This window comes from Alligator mississippiensis, chromosome 1 (assembly GCF_030867095.1).
Source record: "Alligator mississippiensis isolate rAllMis1 chromosome 1, rAllMis1, whole genome shotgun sequence".
NCBI classification, from domain to species: Eukaryota; Metazoa; Chordata; order Crocodylia; family Alligatoridae; genus Alligator; species Alligator mississippiensis.
The window spans coordinates 72569324-72581143 of record NC_081824.1 but is presented as its reverse complement, the minus strand read 5'-3'; the positions used below and the strand labels follow the sequence as shown (position 1 = coordinate 72581143).

Sequence of the window (11820 nt, the reverse complement as noted above, 5' to 3'; positions counted from 1 at the left end):
ACATAGTTCAGTATGCATGGAGATATATATGTGCCACTTAAAACTGATTTAAAACCATAAACCCTACTTTCACTGTCCTTGCCCAAACAATGTAATTTCACTTCCTTCTAAGTCAGTGAACATCTGTGCATTAGCCATGGCTTTGAGATACTTGATACTTTAAAAAATACTTTGATTTCACACAAATGAATTTAAGCATAAAGGCTTTTCAAATAATACATCTACAGCATCAATATAAACCTAATAATCTCTTTATAGGTTCATTTGATTCACTTCAAGATTATGTCTGACCCTAATAGTTTTTGTAGGTTTATTCAATCCACTTCATAATGAAAGTTTACTGTAATTAAATCAGGTTTTCAACCAAATACCACCACCTAAATTTTGCAAAGACTACTTTGCCTCTCCATATCCATCTCTAGTAATTATTGTTGGCCTTCATCATTTGCCTTAAAGATTGATTTGTCTTTACTTTGTCAGAGATGCAGAAGTATTATCTCGTTTGTTACCACATCTTTACAACACATGCTTTACACTATGGCTACATGAATGGAGTTACCTGGAGACAGAGAACCTTGAGGCAAAAGCAAGAAGGTAAGTATATTAGGATAACTACATGCAAATGAACATCTGTCCAAAGAAGAAACTCCCTTATTCTGGATAGAAATTACCCTAAATGGAGACTGGTGTATAATTTGCCATGTGATGTTTGCCACATGAGTTTAAGGGGCTGTGATGTTTGTTGAAATTTTTCTTCCTGGGGTATCTATGACTTTCTGGGGCTGTTCTGTTCTTGAGTCCAGGGCCTTACCTTTCTGGACTTACCTTTTTTGGACTGCACTGAAATTTCATAGACGTTAGGGCTGGAAGGAACCTTGGAAGATCATCGAGTCCAACCCCTTGCCCCAGGGCCAGTAAGTTAGCTGGGGCCACAGGATCCCAGCAAGATAAAAGTCCAATTGACTCTTAAAGGAGTCCAGAGTAGGTGATTACACCACCTCTGGCAACAGTCTGTTCCAGGTCTTGGGGGCTCAGACAGTAAAGAAATTCTTCCTTATGTCCAGCCTGAAACAGTCTTGGAGGAGTTTGTGACCGTTGGACCTTGTCATCCCATGGGGAACTCACAATGTTATTCAGTTTGCCAATGATTCTCCAGCTGCTTTTGATCCTATCCTTCCTCATCTCACCCTGGTTTAGAAAAGATGTCTTAAGGACAATTCCAATTGCACCTTAGCCTGACACGAGACTTATTTCTTCAACCAGTGTTACATTCAGCTCTAAATCCATGTCTTGCTCTGCTGTAGGAGCAGAGAGTGAGAGAGGTTAATTAGAGAAAATTCAAAGGTAAATAAATTGACTGAACGCAACTGTCTTAAAAAAGGCTTTTAAAAAAAAGCTCAGCCGTAAAGTTGGGGGAGGGAAGGGCGAGTCGTGGGATGAATTGCTTGAATCCTTCTGCTTTTCGCTACACAGCTTAGCATGCAATGTATATATACGTATGTGTGTGTGTACATATACATATATATATGTATATGCTTTTCACTACGCAGCTTAGCTCCCAATGTATATATATACATACACTAGAATCACAGAAAATCAGGGTTGGAAGGGACCTCAGTTCTGTCATCTGCCACCACTGAGAGCAGTCCAGCTCCATCCTCTCCCTAACCCCGCTTCAGGTAGCTGAAGGCTGCTATTAAATCCCAGCTCCGTCTTCTCTTCTCCAAACTAAATAAATCCTGTTCCCCACAGGGCCCCCTCACCATTTTCACTGTCCTCTGCCAGACTCTCCAATTTATCCATACCCCTTCTGTAGTGGGGGCCCCAAAACTGGACACACCTTCCTCTCTCTCTGCCCACAGTACAATCCTCATCAACCTTTTTTATTTTTCCATGCCTAAAAACCTTCAAACCGAGGTGCACACCCCTTCGCACTTCCACCCTTGTGCTTGATCCCAGTCATCTTTGGACACGTCTGCGATGCCCAGGTTAAGAAGCACTGCTCCCAGCTGGACCGGGGGCAGAAGGGCGCTGCCGTGCCTGGCCACGGCCGGTCCGGGGCGCGCGTGGCGGGGAGGACCCGGGGATGGCACCTCCCAGCGGCTCCCGCCCCCTGCGGCCGGCCGGGGCGCGAGGCGGGGCAGGGGCAGGGGCAAGGGCAAGGGCAGGGGCAGGTGGGGAGGCCGCGCGGGAGGCGGGTCCCGGGCATCCTGGCTGGGCGTCGCCTTGAAGAGCGCGGCGCGGGGGCTGCCTCGCCTCGCCTCACGGCCGCGCCGGGTCACCTGACTGCGCTGAGCAGCCACCGGGCGGGCAGCCGGAGCCGGAGCGGGCGCAGGGCGGCGGCGGGGCCGGTACATGCCCGCGCACCTGGGCTCGGGGGGCTGCGGCGGGGCGGGGCCGGGGCTGCGGGAGGAGGCGGTGCGTCCCTGCGAGCAGCGGCGGCGGCGGCGGCGAGCAGGCGCTGACAGGTCCCATGGCAGCCTCCGGCCCGCGCCATCCGCGCTGCGGGGATGCGGCCCGCGCCCGGCCGGCGGGGCGGGGGGTGCAGGCCGCGGCCGGGGGCTCGGCGGCGCGTGGGTGCGGGCGGCTGCGGGGCGGGGCGGGGCGGGGGGGAAGGGCACAACATGGCGCAAGGCGAAGATAATCCCCCTCCCCCTGCGGGCGGCGAGCTGCAGTGGCTGAGCCTTGTCCCGGGGGTAACCTCCCCATCCCACCCCTCGTCCCCCAGTGGCGGGGAGGCGGCCGCCCGAGGGATGGAGGAGCGGGGGAGGGGAGGAAGGATTTTTTTTTTTTTCTTCCCTGCCCCCACCTTCCCCAGGGTCTGGTGCATTATGTTTGCACCATCTCTCTCTTAATCCCCTCGCAGTGTCTAAACCCCCCCCCTGTGGATCCCACAACACGGTGTGGTAATGCAAAGGCAGGTGGGGGGCAGGGATTTTTTTTCTTCTTCTCATCATTGCTTGTTGGAAAGGGCCAGGCTGCTGGCAGGAGTGCAGCTTGCCCTGGCCCTGGCATTAAACCGGGAAAATCCCCTTCCTTCCTTGTGTTTCTGCTCCCTAACCCCCTGCCCCGCCCGCCCGCCCGCCCGCCCTGCCTTTGCAGAAGAGGCAGCAGCGTTAACATTAGCCGAAGATGTCGGGTCAGACGCTGACAGATCGCATCGCAGCTGCTCAGTACAGCGTTACGGGATCGGCTGTGGCCAGAGCCGTCTGCAAAGCAACCACGCATGAAGTGATGGGGCCCAAGAAAAAGCACCTGGACTGTAAGCATCTCTCTCTTTGCTTTTATATAAGCTCTCCGCACCAAGGAGGTGGCCTACCCCCTGCTCTTCAACATGGCTTTAGCAGTGCGGCCTTTAGCCGGAGCATTATGATCACAGGGCTTATGAGATTCTAAAAGAAGGATGGTTTTATTCCTGAGTATCTCCCGTGATTGCATAATGTTGATTTCCCAGCCACTGGTTTTTCCTCGTTTTGACCTCTGTCTTCCAGTTTTGACCGGTTAGTGTATCCTAAATGGTAGAGCCAACGAAAATTGAGAGGCAGTGAGGTGAACTAAATATGCCTCTCCACTGCTGCAGTAGGAATTGAGTTGAATTTAGCCAGATGACCCATAGGTGTATGTCCATGTGTGTAGATAAACTCGCAGAGGGGTTGATCTCCAATGACCATGTTAAGACCAGATCTTTCTTGAATAAGGGGCTGCAGATTGACTATTTTAGTGAGTTACAAAGGCTCTGATTCTAAGGGACCCATTTGCCTGCAAGAGGGCACTGTCTGATCTCCTCCTCTGATGGTGGTTCCCACAGTGTCTTATTGAGCTGGTGGTTTTGCTGTTGCACGCTGAGGTTTATAATTTAGTGGACATACAGCAGTTTAAGCATGAAATGGAGGGTAGCGAATGAGGTCACTGTATCACTGAAAATAACATGAGTCAAGTGAAATTATCAAAGCAATTGAAACATTAGTGTTCTCTCTGATCCAGTGTGGCTTCAGTTTGGACCTCTGGAGAGTGATGGGTAGAGTGACTAAAGACTTAAATTTTGTGGTGTTGAACTAGATTTTGTATATCAGTTGTGATCTTCAAATAATTTGAAACCTGTCAACAGGGCACATGTTATGTACCCAAACAGTAAGAGGTTTTCTTTTAGTTTTGGAAATTGATTACAATAAGAAACATCCTAATGCGGGTTAGGAAATACTATCTTATAACTCTCTCTCTTAACCAGTGTTTGTAATATAGGGTAAATATTAGCCTATGTGTATGTAAATATTCTTGTAGTTTTAACTTATTTTGGAATTTACTGTAAATATTAATCTTTTCTGTTTTGTGTGCTGTTTGGGTACATGCAGCATATAGTCATTTTCTAAGTATATTTGAGCACTTGATGAGACTTGCATGTCAGTGTGCTCTAGATATTCCTGATATCTGAATGGGGCATGGTGGGTGAGGTGTCAACATCTTTATCTGAAGCTACTATGTACAAATATGTTACCGAACATAGTTTTGCCTGTCTCTGCATACCTAATAAGCTTTCTAGTCAGCACAGACTAGTGTCATCCCCTGTTACAATGCTCTCATCAAACAGTTATAGGCCATATCTGGGCCACTTGATTGTAATGTGGCCCACATGTCACACCTCATTTCAGCAGAGTCCATCTTTTCTTTTAAGTTTCTAGTTATGGTTAAAGCTAGCAGTGCTGTCTTGAATCTGCAGGCTTAAAACCATGCCTCTGGGGGTTGTGAACTCTTCCTTCTTCCCTTGTACCTCATTAACACCTCTTATGGTATACTCAATGTGCTTAAGTAACAGTATTAACTATTTAACAACTTATCACTGCAGCAGAGAGGTTATGGGGAAGAAAACAAAAGCATAGAGTCATCTATGGAATGACTGAGTTTCTGTATGTAGGTGAAATACAGTGGCAAGAGACAAGAAAATGGGAAAGTGCACCACGTCCCAGCTAATGGTAACTTCTTAAATTTAGCCATAACATTTAAGTTCTTAAAGATGTAACGATGCCTTTAATCGCTCTGAGAGATCTGCATAGCAGCGAGTTGTCTTTTGACCAAAATTTGATGGATGAATTATCCTTTTATGTTGAGCATCCCTGTGCTATAAATAAACTCAAACTATTTATCTAATCTAGCTGTAGATGTTCAGGGTGGGATACCCTAAACAGGCCCATCTTTAAAGACTTGTTAACACAGTTACTCAAAATAGTGTTGCTTGTGAACAGGAATCAAGACTTGAATCAATTTTGCCACTGAAGGGTTAATGATAGTAAAACGTATAAAACTTAAACTTGTTCATAAAGCAGATATGACAACATTCAAGAAGTGGGTCATTGAATATGAAGATGCATGTTTAGTTGTATAACTAGATCTTAAAGTTCAGCGAACAGCTGTAGACGTGGAATGAGGAATAAAAGAGTAAAGGTTTCAAATGACAGCTCTTCATGCTTGTCTTAAGACTTTCAATGATGGAAACTAATGGTAAGTGCAGGGAACTATGAGATTTGAAGAATCCGGTGCCCAACAGATAGAGAAGCATTTCAGATGGCTAGAGCAATACTTCCTATCTTAAAACAGCAGAAGTGGGAAGGGAGACTTGAGGCTGGTGGACCTAGTAGTAGAAATTAGAAAGAAACAGAAAAACAGTAAAAGGGCATGGTGGGTGCCATGGATCCACAGGCAGAAACACTCTAAGGGGATTCTCTGGCTAGTGGGGGAAGGCTGTATGAAGTGTTCTGGAGGCAGTGACCATTGGGCAGGGGCTCCTTGTAAGGAGGGGAGGGGGATGGAGGTGCCTGGTTGAGGGACCTAGCTTTGACTGAGGAGGTTGACCCTGGGAGATTTTTCACAGGAACTTTTTGGAGGGCTAGGCTATAGTCTGAGCATAAGATGAGGATTTTGTCCATTTTGTTTTACCGTACATCACTGTCAACTCATTTGATCACTTTGTTTATATAATTTGTTCTTCCTGATAACAAACCCCTTTTCTTTCTGTTCTTTTCCCAAGCTGCCCAGGGTGAATTGTGATTTCTGAGCAAATGATTAACCTGGGTATTCCCATTCCACAGAGTGGGGAACCAGTAGGCTTGCACAAACCTAGGGTGCATCTCTGGGGGTGCCCCAACACCTTAAGGTTTTGTCAGAGTGGGAATGGTAATGAGATGTGGAGTGTTGAATTTCTAGGTCACTGTTTTGAATCTGGCCCAGTTTGGTATTGACAGGAACCATGTAAGACTGGTGCCTCCCAAGACTGGGTGGGCACCCCTTGTAGTCTGCGGTGGAGCAGAAACTGTCCAAAGATACCGGCAGCTGCCTTTGCAGCGGGAGGGTGGGTGGCAAGCAGTGACCGCCTGCAGAAGATGGCGGCGGCTTCAGTGGCAGCCAGTCTCGGGGGGGACACAGGTGACGTGTGGGTAGCCACATGACAGGAACAGCTTTCAACATGATTGTCCTACGTCCTGTGTGGAACAATCTTTATTGTGGTCCTTTCTTCAGTTAGTAGCCAGGGGTTGTCTCTCAATCCAGGTTTGGGTGTGTTGTTTTGTTTTTTGATTAAATGGTAGGATATGGTTCTTAAAGAGAGAATAATGGCTTAATGCTGTAGTTTATGCATGGTACATGCAGTGCTTGGGGATAAGGAAGAAACAGTGAAGGCTGTTATGAACAAACAGGCTCAGGGAGTCCAGAGTAGCAGTGTAATGCGCAAGAGTAGGCGAGTTGGGGAAATGCTTTAAAAGTACATGGAAACTTGATCAAGGTAGTGAAGAGGTAGGGCTAGTGGAAGGATTCTGGAATTCAGTGGAGTACAGCTGGGTTCTTGAATAGGCTCAGTGGGTGGAGTATATACTGAGGAGGTGGAGAGAAGCCAGAGGAGGTGGCTTATCTCATCAGAATGAGAGCTCAGTCTTAGGCAGAGAAGGTCAAATCTTGGGGGGTTGCATCTAACAAGTCTGAAATTTCAGAACCATTATTTTACAGTATGGGATTGCAGGCAAGTGATAATGTCAGCTGGGATAATTCTTTTCAAAAGCAGAGAAGGCAGGCTGAAGAATTTTCAACTTCATCTTAGTTGATGGGCAAGGAGCTGAAAGTTAAATATTAAGTGCATATAAGTATAATATAAATGGTACTTCTAAAGATCTGTAAAGAGAGATCATCCAGAGAACATTCAGGGTGGTAGAGGAAGGGAAGGAACGCCAGAACAAACTATAGAAAGAAATTGAAAGAATGTCCAAATGATGGAGCTGCTGTATTTCATCTAGTCTTTCCTTAGCTGACAAGATGAGTGATGGGGCAATAACTTGTAGCTGGAAAATATGAAGTTTTGAACATCAGGTTCTAAAAGGAACTGGTGATCTGTGTATTTTACATTTCATGGATATTTAGCCAAGTGTAAACACTTTGATAAAGTCCTAGTTAAAATTGTGAGGCTTGAATTAAGCCTAGAAAGTGAGGAGTGGAAAGTTGGATGCCAGTGAATAAATCTGTGGGGTGTGTGGGTCTGTATAAGGCAACTTTTTGTAGATATGGAAGTCTTTATTATAGTCTTGTATGTGTTTATATAGAAAAATCTGTTTCTTGGACCTAATTGTAATTTTTAACACTCATTTGAAGGGTGGCTAGTAAATGGAGTATATAAAAAGCAAATGAAGCAAACAGTTCAACTTAATCCATGTTTGCCACCAAGATGCGCAAAGGCAGTGGGGTTTTGGGTGAGTGGGGGTATGCTAGCTCAGGAAGACACATTTCTTACACTACTCTTATAGAATTTTTGTTTAGTTTATACTGACTTGGGTCATAGTATCTATCAATGACACTCTGGCTTCCAGTTTTGAACTATGCAAGCATCCAGTCACAATAGACAAAGTAATGCTGCTCCTGGGCTTCAGCATGTGGAAAGATGTTGTTACTTGTTGTATGTTCATAGTGTCTAGCTTGATAAGCTTCTAATGCATGGCTGGATAATAATTATATTTCAATTTCATCTTGCCACCCTGTGTCTGGCTGCTGGAAAAATGGAATGTACTCTGATACCAGTTGCTTTCTTATTCCCAAGTCAGAAGCATGACTCAAATCTGTTTATTAATGGCTTTGAAAGTTGCATAAGCTTCATTTTTTTTTTTTTATAAATCTCTATTTCCTTAACAAAACATGTTCTGTTAGGCTTTTTATATTCTTTGCTAGTTCTTTCAGTTCTTCCAAACATACTAGAACATGTCCCTGCAGGCCAAGGAAGGCAAGATCATTGATTTGCACTCTGCTTTATATTTGAAAGACCATTTTTACATTTATAAGAACTAAACTTCTTATGAAGGTAGACTAAACTTGGGAGATACTGATGGCTAACCTCGTATATATCTTGCCAAGGAAACCTTATACTCTTGGAAAACCCATAGCTACACCTTCCTTTTTGGGCATATCATTTTCTACATCTTCACAGGTCACTTTGACATACAAGTGACCTAATTTGGGAAGAGGGAAAGAAATCCAGAATGGAGACCAACTGGAGCATTTTTCTGTCTTTTTCCCCTCCATATAGGGAAGTTCTGCTGTATCCCTCCACCCCATGCTCTTTCAGTCTATATGTAAACCAAGAACTACTGCACATGTACAGTCTGACATGGTTCTCCTTTTGTAATACATTTGAGTGTGTTGCAGTTAGGTTTTCCGCACAGCTTGTTTACTGAACTGCTCTCTTTTTGAGTTGGACTCCTGTGTGAGCAGTAACAAAATGAAGATGACAAACTTCTGGTTTACTTCATGGACTTGTATTTTAATTATGGGTTGGCTGAAGGAGAGGGAAGGGGTGTTCTGCAGACTGATATGTTTTGCATGTTTCTCAGGTAATGGGAGCCACTGAGAAGGGTTTGGGGCCCAGATTCTCCCAGGTATTATACTGGGAGTCCAGCATTTGAGTTGTCCAAGGTAGATTAATTTCTATTTCATTATGGGTAGGCAGCAGGCTGCCAGTAAACTTTCTAAAACAAGGCCTTGACTAGGTGATGCTAAACTAATAACTAACAGCTTTTGCCCAGTTTCAAGGGTGTGGTGTTTGTTCTGATGATCATAGCAAGATAACCTGGAGACTTACTGCACTACATACTTGTCATTTTGTTTTTAGAACAATGTGTTGGCTTCTTTGAATCCCCCTAAGCTGATGGTGGCCAAAGGTCGGATGTCAACTATGTACACTTCATAAAGATTTATAAAGGACTAGTTCCACTTTAAAGAAACATAAACCACTAGTCTGCAGAATCGTTCTGTTTTTACTGGGGAAGCAGTATGTTGAGATTCCTCCAGAGAATGCTTTGTCAGTAGCAACAAGTACTGAAATTCAGAGACTATTCAAGTTAATGTGTCTCTTCTATAGCTATCATTGAATATGACATATTGCTAATGTGTGAAATTTAGGATCTCTTTTCTTTGGGATGTCTTGGAGCTTCTCTTTCCCTTGTGAGGCCCAAAAGGATTCCCTTCTGTTTACCTTGCTCAATCTGTCTTGCTTCAGTAAGGAAACTAAGCCATTTAGGTCTCTAGTTTGATTAGCGAATAGATGGCATTTGGCTTGACTTTTCTTTATACCAGATCCAAATGGGGTAGTTGAATTGTTTTTTCTAGTATCTAGCCTAGAACTAGTTTGCTGAAGGTCTGGGCAGAAAGGAACTGAGAAATGATGTTGCCTGACTGAAGAAATTTAGCTTTTGGAATTGATGGACACTGGGATTGTTCCTTTTACCAGAGGACTAAATCTACTTCATGACAATAATTTTTTACTATATTTTTGGATCAAACGTAATGGCAACTTTTGCATGTTTCAACTTAATGCTAAGACATTGACCTTGTTTCTTGAAAAAAGTTGTTCATTAGCCACAGTCTGTAATAGTGTGGTGTACTTCGTTTGGCCCCTGCAAAAGCATTTACTGGTGGAAAGTACCTGCTTAAAGTAATAGGTCAGCCTTATTGTTATGTATTTTCCCCATTTGAAAGACTATATGTAAAAAGTAGTGATTGTAGCTGCCTGAACAGCATGCAGCATCAAGCATTGATACTTCTGTGTCCTACACTGATACTGATCTTTTTTGTTAGACAGGTGGAATTGCTCTTTGTTCCTGGTGAAATCTGGCTTCTTGAGCGAGGCATTGGAAGACTTGCACTGAAGAAATATTTTCTTTAGAATAGAAATAAATAACTGAAGGGCATTCGATCTATTGTAAGGTCTCTCAAATGTGATTATCCTGGACAAAGGAAATGTATCTGAACATGTGGATGCCAAGTGTGTTTCCCTCTGCCCCTCTCCCATCCCCTTTTTAGCTATCCTTTCTTATCTTCTGAATGTTGAAGAGAAGTATTTTGGAAGCAAACTGAAATCTCTTCTGTCCAGTCTCCAGTATGCAGTGTAGCCCCAGAAACTGGCTTCTCCTTCTCCTTCATTTCACTCACTACCTTGTGTTTTAATTCAACCTCTTTCTTGGTTCTTCCCTTTTCTTTTTTTAGGATTGTACTCATCCACAGCTACAAATCATGGTAAACTCCTCAAAGGATGGGGGGGCAGGGAGGGGAAGGCAGACTATAAAAAAATAAGATTCTAGTATAGGTGCATTCAGACCTGTAAGGGATCATCAATTCAGTATGGATTTCTGAAAGCTGAAGCTGCTTCTGGAACTTCAAATTCTGCATGTTGACAGCATCAATTCTGCACTTGAGTGGAAAATAGCCATCTTGAGACTGTTTGTTTTTTGTTTTTAAATGGCTTTTCTTTAATTTCACTTTTGAAGGTGATGGATTCTGTGGTCATTCTTGACTCCTTAGAAGTGAGTTTAACTGTGGGCCAGTTGGCAAGATATAAGACTTGTTCTGAAGACTGTTACACTCCTGCTTTTAGAGGAAGGTAGTTGCTGTGTGAGACCCAAGTAAAGGATGGGGACGGGTAATCAAGGTGACTTGAGCTAATACAATAAATTACACTTGAAGTTTAGGTCTGAAATAGCTAGGCAAGTCCAGCATTCAACTGGTAGCAAATATATGCATTCCAGATGGCTTGTGGTGTTTTTAAAATATATAAAACCTATTGGAGGCTTGTTACATTCATGCTCCCATGGATAGGTACAGTACAGTGGCTTGCAATAAAGTCTAGAAGTTATTGTTGATCACTTACGGCCAAGTCCAAATTCCACAGAGTGGGAGTGAAGTCTTTTGGCTAACTGCAGCTACTCCATTGTAGTTAAAGCTGTGTGCTAAACTGGGTATTCAGGTTCTTTTTAGACTCGGGATACTTGAATCACAGAATAATAAAATCATATAAAATTAGGGTTGGAAGGGACCACAGGAGGTCATGTAGTCCAACCCCCCTGCTTAAAGCAGGACCATCTCCATCTGGATCAGCCCAGCCACATCTTAGTTTTCTACCTGGGTCTCCAAGGATGAAGGTTTTTAAACAGAAAAATACAGGATCCCTACTTATCACACTAGACATTATTCCACCAGGGACTTTTAATATCTTGGAAATAACTAGTCAGTGACATCTGCTTTTGCTAGGAAACAGCTCAAAACAGTTTATGCATCATCATTTGATACAGTAAAATTTCTGCATTTGTTTAACTAACTGCTATACATGGTTGCCCCTTCTACCAATAAAACTGCTGTAAGTTAGCCAAAGGGTAAATTTGCATCAGTAAAGGTTCATGCAGATATAGTAGTGGGTGCACACTCCTGAGCAGCAGCAGCAGCTACTTCTCCACTTAGGGTACGTACAGATGTTACATTTTAGATCTACTTAACCAGGGTTAGGTTGAGCTAAGTGCTGAT

At 43.9% G+C, this 11820-nt stretch overlaps 1 protein-coding gene across 1 annotated transcript in view; it reads left to right on the top strand.

Moving 5' to 3' along the window:
* The first annotated feature begins 2212 nt into the window (after positions 1–2212).
* The window catches only part of SNAP91 (synaptosome associated protein 91), a 142702-nt gene continuing 133094 nt past the window's right edge, over positions 2213–11820 (top strand). Inside the window, exons 1-2 of the mRNA XM_019496851.2 lie at positions 2213–2351; positions 3103–3262. Of these exons, the coding sequence (XP_019352396.1) occupies positions 3133–3262 (130 nt within the window). The 5' untranslated portion in view covers positions 2213–2351; positions 3103–3132. The remainder of the gene's footprint in view (positions 2352–3102; positions 3263–11820) is intronic.